The sequence below is a fragment of the Haemorhous mexicanus genome, chromosome 12, assembly GCF_027477595.1.
Source record: "Haemorhous mexicanus isolate bHaeMex1 chromosome 12, bHaeMex1.pri, whole genome shotgun sequence".
Taxonomy (NCBI): Eukaryota; Metazoa; Chordata; class Aves; order Passeriformes; family Fringillidae; genus Haemorhous; species Haemorhous mexicanus.
Genome location: NC_082352.1, coordinates 6638836 through 6655166, shown reverse-complemented (window position 1 = coordinate 6655166; position 16331 = coordinate 6638836). Strand labels below are relative to the sequence as shown.

At 40.7% G+C, this 16331-nt stretch overlaps 1 protein-coding gene across 3 annotated transcripts in view; it reads right to left on the bottom strand.

Moving 5' to 3' along the window:
* Positions 1–16331, bottom strand: part of ADAMTS18 (ADAM metallopeptidase with thrombospondin type 1 motif 18) — a 77867-nt gene that overhangs the window by 17854 nt on the left and 43682 nt on the right. For all 3 annotated transcript variants that reach the window (XM_059856985.1, XM_059856986.1, XM_059856987.1), the window contains 4 exons: positions 12256–12428; positions 10273–10403; positions 10001–10124; positions 8684–8928 (listed from right to left, as the gene is read on the bottom strand). In XM_059856985.1, coding sequence (XP_059712968.1) covers positions 8684–8928; positions 10001–10124; positions 10273–10403; positions 12256–12428 — 673 coding nt within the window. The remainder of the gene's footprint in view (positions 1–8683; positions 8929–10000; positions 10125–10272; positions 10404–12255; positions 12429–16331) is intronic.

Genomic DNA, 16331 nt, shown 5'->3' with positions numbered 1-16331 from the left:
TAGATGACCTGCAGCTCAATAATAATGAACACATGAAGGATCTGGACTGCACAGTGTTTACTTTTCTAGAAGAAAGAAAATGTGAATGCTAACATTTCTATTGTTAGTAGCCAAAGATTTTATTTCAGTCAGGGAACCTCAATAATGATCCAAACTGAGAAAACAGCAATTAGGGCTGCAACAGGCAAATACTTCCAAATGAATTGAAGAGTATGTGCCTTCTCCTGAGAGGATTCATATTAGAAACTTCTTCAAGCACAGGTAAATCCAGTATTTCATGTGATTTTTTTCAGCCATCCAAGCTTAATTCATGAGCACGTTAGAATAGCAGTGAGGTCACAGAAGAAATAGATCTGAGAGTGATTACTGACCTCTTTTTTGAATGAAAATTCTTGGTAGAAATAGAATTACCAGATCTGCTTTAGGGATGAGTTATAGATGCAAATATATATCACAGCTATTTTACAAGAATAGGATTTAAATGGAATACTCTGGAATTAGGAAACACAAGGACTGAGACTGCTGTGCAACTCCTTCTGCCCTGCACAGATGCACCCCAGACCTCAGGATCTTTAAGTGGCTCTCCAGGAAACCTCCACAGTGTCCAGTGCTCCCAGCACGTGGGGCTCACTAATGAGCATCTGACAAAGCCTCTGTATTCACTCCAGGCTCCTTCCTCAGGCTGTGCTTCTGCACCCTAGCTGCTCTACTCCATTCAAACCATTCCCAGTGTAACTTTTTTGGGGACTTTTCTTTTCCCCTTGGCTATTCATCATTATCTAATGTAAATGTGGTAAGATTGAACAGCCCCTTCAGACGAAGGGAAACATCTCTCCTGAAAAATATGACAGGATGTATAATGTTCAACTGAGTTTTCATCAGGAGCACAATACTATTGCAAAGCTGCAATTTTGCCAAAGTAATGTTTTTATTTTCACAAATCTATCAGACTGCTGACAGCAAAAAGTCCAGCTGTTAAAACAGCTGCTCTAGAGCCTGAATATTGAACTCCAAGTCCACTGGCATTACAGATAAAACAGGTTGCAACAACGTGCTCACTCTCCTCTCAAGGACAAATTGAGACAAATATCTGAAGCATAAAGCTTCAGAACATGTGCTTCAGAAACAAATGCAGTGTGTTAACTGTAGTAAGAACTGAGCCCTCTAATACTATTCTTCATTTAAAACAATGCCTTCCCTGCTTCTTCTTACAGACCAGACCTCAAAATATTTTAATTTACATTTACTCATCTTCCAAGTCTAAGGAATTAGCACAGATCTTGGCATCTTAGGCAGCCAGAAACACTTTCTCCCATTTCAGTAGGTGCTCTGTGTTCCTTCAAGAGCAGAGGCTGAAATTCTGTCTGGCCTTTTAATAAGTTTTGTCAGAGGAGGAGGAGGTTTTGTCCATACCACAAAACCTTGTGTAAGGGTTAGTCCTCATCTCATTTGACTCTGACAACTGTCATAAAACTGTGCTGTGCCAGTGGCCAAAAAACAGCAAAGTTTAAAAATTTTCTAATAAAAATATCTTGAAGTATTAGACTGAACATTTGTCTTCTGAAAGTGCTCTTTGTGACACTGGAGGCAAGGAACAGATGGAATGCATTCTGAACACAGAGTTCAGAGCAGGAAAGGGGGGGATGAGAAGGTAAGAGTGGCAGTTTTACTCCTGTCAGAGCAATACTCTGCTGGTGCTTTAGCAGAGTGAAGGGGAAGGTCTGGGACGAGTGAGAACAAGCCCCATGAGAATCCATCCCTTCAGAGAACAGGCACACCATGGTGCAAGGAGCTCACAGCTGGGGGGGGTGCCTGGGGGGTAAATCCTGCACACCAGGCAAGCTGGGCCATACACATTTTAAGACCTCGGGCTACAGCCCCTCCTTGCACACTGGCCACAATTCTAACAGGCAGGAGAAGGGAACTTCCTCTCCATTTCCTGGCCAGCAGCCCAAGCCAGAGCCCCTTCCCACCCAACAGGCGACGAGAGGGAGTGCTGACCAAGCAGGAGCAGCATCACTGTCTCTCCTCCTGTACCATCCCAGCCATGCAGGAAAAGGGCAAAATCAAACTATGGAGCAGTACTGGAGACAAAAGTATTGCAGGGCACATAAAACCATGTGCTTTGAAGTCCCTGGTGCAGGGCTGAAAAATAGTACACGGTGTATAAAGTCTGACTGAGTTTTCATCAGGAATGCAATACTATTGCAAAGTTGCAATTTTGCCAAAGTAACGAGCGTATAAAAAGTTTTCTATCGTATTTTCAAACATTCATTATAAAGCCCCTTCTTAACAACCCAATAACTGAAGTCTGCATATTCAGCCAAGTTATCAGACCTACAAATTTGGAAAGACCTCCAGCGCTAGTCTACTTAACTGGATGCATTCCAACATCTTTTCAGCCAACTGGCATTTGCTCCCAAATTTACAGCTGGCAAACAACCTCCTTAAACATTTCCAGTTCCTCAACAGAACTGTTTAATGTCTACCTTTAACACACCAACCACCTGACTTCAGACACAGCACTCAGCAGCTCTGACCGCAGGGCGCAGAGTTATAAAATTTACAGCTTCTTGAGCTGCAAAACCACAGGCTGTGTGGCTGGAATCTGCTGGATCTATTCCGAAGGAAAGGAACTGTGCCTTTAGCTTACGGCACAAAATGTTAAAACAATGGATAAATTGAACTCTCCTGAGAAAATAACCTTTTCCTTTTGCTGCTAATTTTGATGCGAAAGCTAAACCAATAAATCCTCTACACTAGCTGTGCATCTGCTCCTTTGTTTGAGATTTTTTTCTCATGGCCATCCTAAGCTTCCAATATCATACTCTGTTTTGCAGGTCAGATTTTTAAAGAGTCTACTAACATTGCTTTGCTATGATTGACTTGGTGCTTTCCAGTAGTTTTTTATTGTAAGATGTGCATGTGAAGTTCCTTGCAGCATACTGAATAAGGAGAGATTAAATGATACAAGCTAAGTTCCTATTCCTTCCACGACGTTTTGTTCCATGTACAGGAAAGAATCTAATGCCTGGCTCGTGGCATGCTGAAAAAAAGACTCATTATCTCTGTGGAGGACTAACAGACATTTACAAATCACTTACAGAGAGAAGCTGAGCATAGGGGGAAAAAATCCAGGTAAAAAGGACTATTTTCATCTGCATGTGCCCAATTCACAAAGTGGGCACGAGCCCTAGCTCTGAATCCCAGCATCCACAGTGCCTTTGATCTGCACCCTCATTGCAAACATCATCTACACTTCCTGGCTCATTCCCATGCTTTGGAGGCCTTGGATAATTTCTTTAGGGGATGTACCAGTGTGCAGGGAGGGCAGACAGAGAAGTCTGTGTGAGGACACGTGCCTGGCTGTGCTCTGCTTGAGACCTGCAGTTCTCATCCACTGGGGATCTACATGCTGTTTAATAAATATTGTAACATCCAATATCCTAAGGCCCATTCTGATTTCTCTGTTCAATCAAGGTTAATTCCACGGATTTCTATGAATTTATTCTGGTATATTTAAGCATGCAGCATATGGTTCTGGTGGAAAAGTGTTTAAAACAAGTTTTAAAACTACTCTGTTGTCCTCAATGGGCAGTTATTGGATGGGATCCTTGACAGTGGCAGAACCAGGGCTTCAAAGGAAAGTGGGAGAACACCTGTTTGGAAAGCAGTAAAGGAAGATTTACCCACTGGGTACTTAAGCCAAACCTTAAAACAAAAGGGGTTTTATCTCTTCAGTACTTCTAAAATAACTATAAACACAGTCCTAACTAAAAGCTTATGACAAACTACTGTTTTTCAAGTCCACTAAGGTCATTAAAAGGAAAAAAAAGTATTCTTGAAAGGGGTCCTATATGATCTCATTTCTACTTCAGCTGTTTCAAATTTATCTTCCATTGTTATTATGCTCCATTTTTTCTCTGTTCACATGCTAAATGTACAACCTTCAGGGATGCTGTCCAGCTAATCTCTCCTCACTACAGGAGAACCCTTTTATCCATTGTATTGAGTCAACATCTGTATCTTATAAGTACATCTTAGGTCTCTTTAACCTACTTTCTCTTCAGGGGAAATCAGTACAAATTTATCATCTAGTAGCTAATAATAAATGTAATCCTTTATAACTGCAACTTGGCTTTCTCCCAGTGGCAGCTACATCATCAGCAAAGCCATTCCACCTGGCCTCCCTTCTCCTGTTTTCCCCAATTGATAAAGAGGAAGTGATTTACTGGATTTAATTAGACATATTCCTGCCTTGAAGCTCCATTCACCTTCTCTTCCTGTGGAAGTCTGCCTCTTTACAAAGCATCCTTTCCATCTGTTACTTATTGATGTTAAAATAAACTCTCTTTATTTCCCAAAGATGTCTCAATTTCTTGATTTGATGTTTCACCAAGTTTGAGGTAAACTTCAGGGAGGATTCTCATCCTGTCTCATCCTGGACAACTTTGCTTTCTGCAGTTGTATTTGACTTCTCAAACCAGTCAATTCTTCCTTCATCTGCTTCTTGATGGAATGGAACACAAAATTGCAAAACTCTCATGTTTTATAAATAAGTTCCTCAATCCCTGGCCATGCAGCCTTTTTCATGCCTGCATAAAGTTTTGTTTTCTTGTGCCCTTTCAGAATCTTTCTCAGCATTTGAGTGAGTCGTGGAGGGTGACTGAATTGTTCACCAAATGAATGCCTCCAGGTAGCCCCAGAGGTGACAGAGCCCTGGGGGAGCTCTCCTTCTCCAAAGGATTTTCAGCAGCTGGTGGTGCCCACTGGCAGCCCTTGTTTGCAAAGCTAACTAATGATAAATATACTGACTGTTTCTCCTCAAGTTAAATATCTTTCAGTTAATATAAAACTTTGAAAAGGTCTTTAAACAGAAAGAACTGACCTTGGATTACCTAGGTCTAAATAACAGATAAAAGAGGTGAAGGTTTTCAGCTACATTTAAAAAAAAAAAAAAGAAAATAAAAGAGGTTTCTGTTTAAGACGAGACAAATATGCTACAAAAACTATATTTTAAAAGCTGGTATCACTTTCTCATCCCAGATTAGCATCTACCATATTTCTACCCCTCTGACCACTGACCATTATTTCATGTAATCTAAATTGGGCCATTTCAGCAACTGTCTTCTGAGTCTATGAATATTTTTCATTTCAGCTTTTACTGGCATTTGAAAACCCATAACCACCAAAAATAACAGTAATGTTAGCTTCAGGAGGACACTGATACACAAATTCTGAAGGACATCAGTTTACTGGGTTTTCCCTTCCCCCTCTCTGTGAAATCAGTTCCTGAACAATCCAGAAGGGATCCTGATGAATCCTAAAACCTCACCATGCATTCACCCTTCCAGCAGTTGTGCTCAGGAAACACTAGTCATGCATATTAATTCCACATTCATCTCACAATGTTCCCTTCAGAAAATATCTTGCCGCTACAGTTTGTACTTTTTCTGCCACAAGCCAGTTAAATTACAGAGTCACTACTCTTTGTCTTTTTTAGTATGATTCATTCCCATAATTACATATCTATAATATATAGAAGTATAGATATGGAGGGGAGGGTTTGGTGAAATTCTAGGGTAAATAAGGAGAGCACTTTCTGTCTTTTTCTGGTCACTCACCCATTTTTGAATAGTGTTGAGGACTGCAATGTCTGATGAAATGAAACGTGCTCAGCTGAACTATTGAAAAGCCTGACAAAAAAGCAGATGCATGGGAACACACTGTACAATAAAATATACATACACCACATCTCCTAGAACTGCAAGGCTGAACTTGTGGTGTGCAAGGCAATGGGGAATTTAAAGATTTTTTTTCTTATTTGCATCTCCTTCTGCTGTCTCAAAACATTCTTCAGTTGTCTCTTTCCAGAAAATAGTTTGGAGGATGACTGCATTTCAAAGGAAGTGATTGCCTTGAGCACAGACTTGCCAGACCTGTCTGGTCCCATCCTCTCCTGGGAATGTTGCTCAGAGGACGTGCACAGCCTGAGCTTCCTGGATACCTGCAGCCTGCTTTGCATGCAGAAACAAAGCAAAAACCTGGACCATTTCAGCCACTACACAAATCTCTACCAAAATTTTAACTGCAGAATGAAATGGGCACAAGCTGCTTTAATCTGGCATTCAGTCATAGGTGAATGGCAATAAATACAGCTGCAAAACCTTCCCTTTTCAGCCCACAAGAATAATAAAAGCTCCTGTATTATATGTACAATTTATCCACACCCTCAATACCTGCAGTGCACCATTTTACTAGGGCTCACACTGAATTTTTTTTGGAAGAAAAACAACAGCCCTAATCTAGGAAAAAAAGTATTAAATATCTTTTGAATACAGCCTGATGTAAAAAAAAAGAAATTAGAAATCTAAAGATTACAGGAAGAATTTGAGGTCCAAACCCTGGAAAACCTTATCTTACCTAAAACTAATTTAGTTGAATAAAAAACTGCAGCAGGACAGTTTTGTGTGCTTCTTTGAAAATTATAGGTGAGATAAAAATAAAAATAAAGCTGCACTGTAGTACTCTCAAACACTCCTTTTTTTCAGCCTACTATCTGTTTCTGATATTTAGAGCTGAAGCAGGATTTGTTTCACTATCATGGCTGCAAGCAGACATTCAGCAATTTTGGTTCTCAAAACATATTTCTTCAGTTTTCTGGCATTTTTCCTTCTTAGAGTTACTAGTAAGTTATAAATAATGCAGATCTCTGAGCAGAAATATCTGCACTTTATTTAAAAAATTGAGCTTGCTGAATTTTGCCTAAATTATTAAAGGGGGAAAAAACCATCTTAAATTCAGTTCATAGATATGTGTAATTGGGGAACACATAACATTTTTAGTCATTAGAATCCCCAGCTACCAATGCCAGTGGTGTAGGTATTTCAATAAAAATACAAGGGAAGCTTAAATAAGCTCTGAAAGGAGCAACAGCCTCCAGTTAAATGTTACATCTAAATAAAACTGTTTAGCATAATTTGAAAGGATGAAAATAGAAGTGTTATTTGGCATTAATTTCTTCTCTTTAATCTTTATTCTGCAAAGTGTGTGCATGATATGCAGCCAAGTCTTCCTGCAGGCGATTTATTATTCATACTTCAGCTCTATAATAATAATAATAATAATAATAATAGAGCTCAAATCTACTTTGGGTTATGACCAATAAGATTCCTGGGAGTTCAGCTTAACATTTCATAGTATTTGTAAGTGTGGTGGTTTTGGTGTGAGGCAGATGGTTTGCAGGGAGGGAAGCACGTCTGGAGCTTTGTAGACCAAACTGATCAGACTAAAGGAAGATCCCTGTGAACACACACACCCAAAATGAAAATTCTTCAATGAAGAAAAATGTTGCAAAAGGCACTGTGAATTGTGATGGCAATTTGTGGGAAGACAGACCCTTAGCCCATGTCAAACTGCCTGTTCTAAAGCTCATGTTCACTCTACAGAGGTGTAACACACCTGTGCTCCAGGCCTTCAGTAGTTCCCAAGGACACGTTTCAGTCCATTACTCAGCCAGCAGGAAAAGCAGCAAAGCTCCTCAGTATTCCAAACACACACTCCTCTGGACATTTGAGAAAGCTTTAATAACCCTTGAAGAATATACTCCATGTCCCAGTCTGTGCTTGCTCTTTCTTGGTTTAACAGGCCCGAGCTGGGCGAGGGAGCGGATTCCAGAGCCTGGGATATGGGATGGGAGCAAGGACAGCAGGATGCTGCCATGGCCAGGGGGCACAGCACCCCGTGCCATGCTCCCCAGGGGCAATGCACATTCCAGAGTGGAAGGTGTGGGAAGGATCTGAATCCCTGCTGGGAGGGATCTTTCCTTCTGACAGGCAAGGCAGGAGTCACCGAAACAGACCAAACAGCTGAGTTACAAAGCCAAAGACCTGCTAGAGCTGCAAAGGGCAAACTAATGGAGCTAACAGGAAGCAAAGCCCTGGATGATTCAGCCAGAAATGGCCCCTCAGATATTAAAATGCATTTTAGAAGAAAATCTAGCAAATCAACCTACTGCAGAAAGAGGTTTTTCTCAGAACAGCAGTAGCAAAGGCCAATTTCAAACTTGTAAGACTTGAACTAACCATGTAAGTACCAAGTTTCCTTTCTACTTACAATGGTTTCAACACAGGACATCTGGCAAACAAAGCAGGTGACACAAATTTGATTGTGAGATAAACAGATATAATTGAATAACTGAACCAACAGAAATTCATTCTACAGGAACCTGTGTGTGGTATCTTGACTGCATTCCAAGGTGCATGTGAAAATGGCTCCACTCACCTGCAGTTTCAGAAGCATTATGTGAACCTGCAACCATTGAGCATTGACATAATGGCACCTTTGATTTTTACATTATTGGATTTTGCTGCATGCCATGTATGGGATGCAATGATGAGATTCATAATCTCCATCACCACCGTGCAACTCAGAAATTATGCTGTAGGGTGTTTTATGCACCTTCCTTTTCACCAAATTTGTGACAGTTTAGTAAACTTCAGACCTCGGTAAAGCAGTGAAAGGCCTTTCAATCCAGCATGACTGACCACACAATGAAGTCTGAATGCTATCATGACTCAACACTATTCTTTCATCTCTCTGAGAGCCCCAGTGCAGAGCTGAAGCTGTCGTTACCAATTCTGTAATGGACATCAGGGCGAGAAGAAACAGAAGCCAGGCTTACTTCAAAGACCAGCGTCTCATTAGTGGGTCCAGCCGCGTAGAGACTCTCGGGATGGTCAAAGGAGCGCTGATAATCAAAAACTGTCCCGGCAAAAGGGAACTTCCCCGGCCAGTCGATGGTCCAGTCTCCTGTCAGGTAGTACCTGCTGGCCAGGCTGCGCACGGCCAGGTAGCTGGGGGAGACGTGCAGCTCCTGCAGCTGGATGCTGCGCGCGCCCGCCGGCACCGTCACCACCGCGTAGTAGTCTGCGAGGAGAGGAGGCAGCCAGGGGTTGGCAGCTGGCACACACACAGCTGGCTCGTCTCCCCGAGCCACTTGGGAAATCAGCACAGCTCAGAAGATACACAGCTCTTCTGATCCCCCAGGTTAGCCCGTTTCCACCAGGAAAAACCAGGTCTGATTTTAACATCCCCCCCTGACCTGCCCTGCCCCATGCAGTCTGTAATCAGAGTGACTCTGAGGTATTTCAATTCCTGAAATTTTTCCTTGTGATTAAAGGCAAGAAAAAGCAAGTTCACCTCAGAAAAATTCAGAGCACACTAATGGTGGCTCCACTGTAGCTTTTGCTGTAGCTCCCTAGGGTAGTTGGAAGGTACTACTGCCAAGCATATGGGCTGTGAGGTGAGGTGCCCTGGGATGCAGGTCTGGATACCAGAGGATCTCCCTGCTGCCAGCCAGGGCTGCATTACTACATCCTGGACAATTTCCTGGCCTATATTACTGCAGTAAGGACATGTCTTATGATCAACAGCAAAGAGATGCTCAAAATACTCCTGTGTGTACTGAAATCTTATCTACATTTTATGCCTGAAAAACTGCGGCACGGTGAGATTATTTCCCAAGAAGCCTGTGACAGTCCACTAAGGAAAAGTCCACCTCCCAGTGCCTGGATCTTCCACTGAAACAGCTTCCAGACCACTTAATTTGAAAATGGACATGGAAATACTGTCATGTTTGGCATTGAGCTGTGTATTACTTTTTATATGTTCCACAGTCCCATCCCAGTCAGAGCTGCTGACAGCTATTTTTTCATTTGCCTGAATCCTAGAATCTCTTTTAAGAGGAAATTCACATGTGTAAAGGGAAAATGTAGCTTAAGAAACAAGAGAATTGTTTAAACTGACCAAGACTTATTGTTACCAAGCCTTCTTGTTACCAAGAAACAAGAGAAATGTGAGCTCTCCTCTCACTCTCCCTGTGATTTTCTGCTCACATCTGGACCCTCAGCCACTGCCTGAATGAGTAAGGAGTCATATATATTGCATGGGGACACAGCAGAGCAGTGAGTTGATGGTCATGGGGAACAGTTTTCCTTACCATTAGCTTTGTGCTGGGTCAAGTATTGGCCTTTAAAGAACTTGCACGTTGAATTATCTCCTTTACAAACTCCACAAGCATCCAACACAGCTTTGGAACCAAGTCCATGATCACACCCTACTTGCTGCAACCAAAAAACACAAGTGAAGGACTCAGACAAAAGGGAATTTGAAGAAACAGCTGCATTTTCCCTAAAGAAGTCAATTGCCCACTAATAAAAAAAAAAAAAAAAGATAGACATTAGGATTGCAAGAAACTTAATTTTATCTTACTTCACATATTCCATCAATACAAACATCATAGTTATTTGGAGAACACAGAGTTCCATCCTTCACTTTGCTGGACATTGCAAAGAAAAAGTCAAAGTCTTCAGCTGTGCAATACAATTTACATCTGTCTTGCTCTGGGGAGAAAACAAACAGAAAAAAAGACAAGGAAGCATTAGCAGACCTGCACTGTTAAAGAGATAAAAAGCATCTTGGCTGTTGTTTCTCCCCATATTCTAGAAGATAAACCACAAGGATGAGCTGTGCATGATGACAACCTAGGACACCAGAATGTAGCTAATTAGAAATATAGCTAAATAAAATACTTTATATTATGCTTTTTTAAAAGCACATGTGAGTTTGCTTGTCCACACAAAGAATTAAGAATTCAAACTCGGTGTAAAAGCATTGCCTTAGCCCTGCTGCTGCACCCTGCCTTCAGTCCCACTGCCTCACAGGCTCAAGTTTCACTTTTATTAAGATAAATGGGAGACTGCAATAATTTTATCTGAAGTTTATTTAAAATTGGGAAAGAGATAACATGGCACATATGACCAGTTCAGCTGAAAGCTAGAACTGCAGCCAGACTTTCCCCTAACAGAAGTATTTTTCCTCCAACCATTGTAAAATTTCTCTTTACACACAGGTGGTGTGTTATGCTTATAAAGGGCTGATGAATTCTGCACAGACAAAACCAGTCATGAAATTATAAATATTATCACAACTGCTGAAATGCAGAGTTTTAATACAAATTGAAGTGCAACAAATAAAACAGTTTTTAAGAACATGAAATTGGATTCAAAAGAGAATCCTTTTATTTTTAAATCAGTAGCTGGATTTCCAGTAGTCCCTTCTGCAGAGGCAAAGAATCTGTGGCAATTTTGAAAAGCAGATCATGTTTCCAGGACGATAAATGTAGATCTTGGAGGAGCAGCTGAGAGGAAGGATGGGCATTTTCAACTTCAGAATCACTTGGGGACATCTTGCTTTTGACAATTACGCCCCTTGTCCCTAATTTTAAGCCTCTTTTACTAAACACTGCTCCTCCCTTTAAAACCAATGTAGGCCATCTTAATTTCTATTAAACAAGATGTATTTTTTGCCCTATTATACAACATCCACTGCAATGTGCTGTGAAACTTCTTTCCTCTGTTCACTGGCCTGTTAGGGTATTTTTAAATATCCATGAAAATGTCCACAAAGACTTTTGAAGAAAATATAATCATGCTATGAATGAATGTGCATGTATCTATTTAAATATATACATTATCATCAAAAGCAAATTTGTTCATGTGCTAAACAAAGCGGCTATGATGTGAGAAAATTCAGACACTTTTATTCAGTAGTGCTTTCAAACTGGAGAAAATGTTTGTTTTAGCTGATAAAAGTGAATACTGATTCAAAATATTTGCAAAATTAAGAGGCATAAAGTAAAAATAAACTTGCTTGTGCAAAATAACAGAAATAGTTATTGAGACCTGAACTTGATAAAGATCTCTTAGTAAAAGATGACTTTAAAAAATGAATGCCAGTACATTGTTTGCATTTCCACTTCTCATGGGACCATACCAGCAGAAAAGTCAAAAGGTTGATTTACTGTTACATTTCGAAATCTGAGAACATTCCAAAAGAAGGAAGATTCTGGTAGTGTTATTGTGGAAGCTTACATTTCCCATGCAGAAAATTCCATGGAAGTTGTTTTGCTTGGGTTTCAGACTAAGCAATAAGGAATACAAAATGAGAGAGAGAGGGGCGGCAACAGCCGGGGAGTCACGGTGAGGACAAGGACTCGAATTCCCAGCCCAAATCAATCCTGCATGTCCCTGCAGGCAGGATCACACAGCAGCCTGGCTCCAGCTCTGCCAGAAAGCAAACACATCTCACCCAGCCCCAGGAGCCTGTCTGCTCACAGGGGGTGATGCTCACCCCGAGCACTCGGGCGAATGGGTGCTCAGAGCTCCCTGTCCCTGAGAGCAGGGCCACTCTCACCTTCCACTTTGGTGTAGGGCTTCCACTTGTAGAACCAGCCCCGGAAGGGTTTGCTGTTGTACTCTGCACACTGCAGGGCTCGGAAGTCCAGGCTGCCTGCTGGGCAAGGCTGCTTATTGCAAAGCTGGTAGACACGGCTGGAGCCTTGGCAGAACTTCCCACCGTACTGTGGCCTGCAAAGGAAAGAGAAAAAGGTGATTTTGCAAAGTCCCCCTTTTGTGTGATTGGCATGTTACACGTGTGTGAGAATACAGGGAACAGGAGAGGACTTTCTGCCCTGAGAGATCAGTATTTCTTATATGGGCCATTAACTTTCACGGTTCCTAAAACCAAGCAAAGCAGTTGACATGAATTATCTACTTGGATCACTGCAGACTCAGCAAAGATGCAACCATCTAGAGGTGAGTCATGTTTGCACTGATTTAAATTTATAGGGCTATTTGGTACTGGCCGGGTTCAACCTTGTTATGCAGCTATTTTTACTCTGCTGTAACCAAGGAATGAACATGTGCAAAGAATTACCTATCACAATTAGAGTTAATAAAGGATAAAATAGCACTGATCAAATGAAAAGAGGATGAATGATTACATTTGCTTGTTCATTTATTTTGTAAATCATTTTGAAAAAATGTGATTTTAAATAGTCAGAGGAAACAGGGACTGTGCATAGTTGTCCTGCTTTAGAAAAGTGCAGGAATTCCAAGGTAATTTTAAACATGTCACATCCACTTCAGCAATCCTCACCTGGGCATTTCCCTTCACCTTGGCCAGAATGGAAAGAGCATATTCTATTCCTTTGCTCATACCTCACATTATCAGAATAATATTTTTTTTAACCATTTGGTCTGTGCACAGATATTGTTAAACAATGTAAAATGCAAGATTGCTCTTTTGAACTTAGCAATTCACTGACATCATTTGTGCAGTTTCACAATGCTCAGATACACATCTGCAAGCACTGAGCCAAGTCTTCAAAATAACAAATTCTAAGAACCCTTTGTTGTATTATACATTTCTGGCATCAAGCAAAAATAAATGTACCAATGCTACACTTGCACTTATTTATGTAACGACTTTTTTAAAAATTTGGGAACTTACATACTTGAAGTGCAAGATATAAACTTTGAGTGGACAGCTTTGTCCATATTATACACACATTAAGGAAAAAAAAACCCAGAATAATATAAAAGATACTGAATAACAGTGATATATTAACTAAAAGCAAAAGTTTAAAATTCTAAGAGTATAGAATGCGCAATTGAAGCAAATTGTTTGTTGAAATCCCTAATCACTATGCTGTAACTATTCCCCACATCCAAGGATCCCATGCAACTCCTGACTTGCTCATGCCTGGAGTAGCATGGAGACAGCTCTGTGCAACATGGAGGAGAAAATCCAGGTGCTTCTTCTGCTTGCTGGGAATTTGAATTTCAACTCCCATATGTCTAACCCTCTAACCAAGCTGGGACTTGCCTTTTTTATGTTTTACTTACACAATATCTGCCTTTTCCAGAATTCTGGGCTGCAAAAAAGTCTTTTGGAGAAAGAGATGGAAACCCACCTGTTACTGTGTTTAAAGCTGTGTTAAATCACTGGTGCTGTGGAAAAAACCACAACAACTTCCACTGACTTTTCCTGAGGTCACCTGCCAGCTACACTGATACTGGGTATAATGGTGAAGGTCTAAAAGTCAAATTTTCTGTCCTAGTTGGTGGCAATCCAGCCTGTGAAGGGCAGGGAGGATATGGAACATCAGTGAAATCAGGGAGTGTTTATGTTGACTTTGTGCAGTTGGTGAGAGCTTTGAGTTCAGGCAGCCAAACTGTTGGGTGCTGACTCAATTCCCTACAGACTTTCCTTAGAGCTTCAGCACATGGAGGATTTTTGACCTCCTTCAACCCCAGAGAACAAATCTGCTTTAATGTAAGGAAAAGAATCAACCTCCTTCCAAGTAAATGCCACCAAATAAGCAATATAATAGAATTATTTATGGCTAGAGTGTGGTTTCCAGCCACACTCTTGCTTTTAAGGATGGGACAAAATTCCTCCAAACTAAGAAAGCTCTGAAAGAGGCATTCTGTTTCCCAGCTCCATTACAGCATTTTAATATTACACTACATTCCCATGACTGAAACTGTTGGCTTGAGAGTGATGGAAACTTCTCCACCTTCATTTTCACCAACAAGATGTCAGTAGGAGTTAAGTTATTCACAGGAAAAGAGATGGAGATCTACAAGTACAAATTCCTGTGGAAATCCTATTCTCCACACTGAGGAAATCATGCTTTTCTTGAGGATGTTGGTAACACCAGTAGGTTTTGGCTGGGCTGCCTGCAGAAGCTGCTGGTGTATCCACACTTACAGTGGAATGCCCTGCACAAAGGACATCCCAGTTTTTCTGCAGTGGAACAGTTCCCCCAGCACAGATACAGCCTAAAGCTTTCACCCCTCTGTGACCCCCTCCAGAACTGACATCAACAGGGGGACCTGCATGAGGTCTTGCTGAGGACAATTGGAAAAGGGAGAAATGTGGTGAGAAAGGCCAACAATGAAAAGTCTCCAAAGATAGATTTGGAAAAGGAGTCTGAGGACAAAATGGTAAGTACTCCACTCCATATGAGACTCAAATACTAAAATGCTACAAGAGTAGCTTAAATTAATTCTAAAGTATCCTTTTAAGGGTAGAGTTCCTTAACCATGACATTCACTGCAACACAATGCAGTGTGAGAAATCCTGAAATTCATGTGATCAAGGAAAGTATTTCATGCAATACCAAATGAATTAAGACTCTGAAATTCCAGACTCCTAATTTTCACTTTTTGTAATCATTTAATTTCATGTATGTAAGAACACTTCTGCTCATCCTGTGCCCATACTATGATAGTATCACAAAGCTTTATTATTCTGCATGAATCTGAAAGGTCTGCAATGCCTTTCACAGTATTTGCTTTTTAGAAGTATTTTAAATGGCACCATTAATTTGCATCAGTTTGCATCTCACATTTTCTGTAATCACTGTTACAGATGTTATATACAAAAGATTTTAAAAAGTGTGTTCAAGCAGTTTTGGTTCAGCCTTTTGACTGCACACATGCCTACAACTCCATTCTGCTCTGCTAAACAATGCACTATTGTGAGGTGTAGGGTGCAGTCCCACAGATATGATTCAGGTATTAATTTAAATCTCTTGGGCACTCTTCAGGTTCTTTCTCAGCCAAACTATTAAAGTATGCAATCAATTTCTATCTTGGAAAAGTACCTCAACTGTAAAGTGCTGTGGTGTATGAAAACCAGACCCATGAAATTACACTGTGACAATTTACAGGAAAAAAATGATTTTAGCAAATCTGCCCAGCTCTGTGGACTGCAGGTAATCCCCATGGGTGTTTGTCAGTGAGAATTTGTGCACAGCTCCAGTGGGAATTCCAAAGCCATACCCAGAGCTGCTTGGGTGTGGTCACAAGGACTGCCTGAAAACTGGCAGGATGGGAATTGAATTGGTTAGATATTATTTGCAAGAGGAGGATTTCACAAACTCACACAGGCAACAGGATTTCCACACACAACAGCCTCATGCTGTATTCCTCACTTGCCCTTAAATTTCTGGTAACGTGGGTCATCTTTAAATCACCAGAAACTGAGACATTTCCCTCAATGTTCATAAGATGTCAATTGCTGGGATTTCATTTCAGAGTCCCCTCAGTTCTTCACAGAGCCACACCCTTGTTCTAATCTAATTTTCAGAAATGTCATTCTTTGTCATTTTCAAAATTTTGCTATCCAAAATCATCTATTAAGCTTTTGAACAAAACAAACATCAGCTCCTGCACAAATCTGGACTGGGAAAAGTGGCATAAATATATCACATATAAAATAGCATACATTATGTATCAAAATGTAAAAACATCTGAAATATGTTTCAGAAATACAGAAAGAAAGGAATCATTATTCTGAATTGCTGTATATTTTTAGAGGTTAACAATGAACAGGGACTAGTCCTTAAATCATTCTGTGTGGTGTAGCATTGAAAATAGATGATATTATTTTTCCTCTGATTCCACATTCATACAAAATGC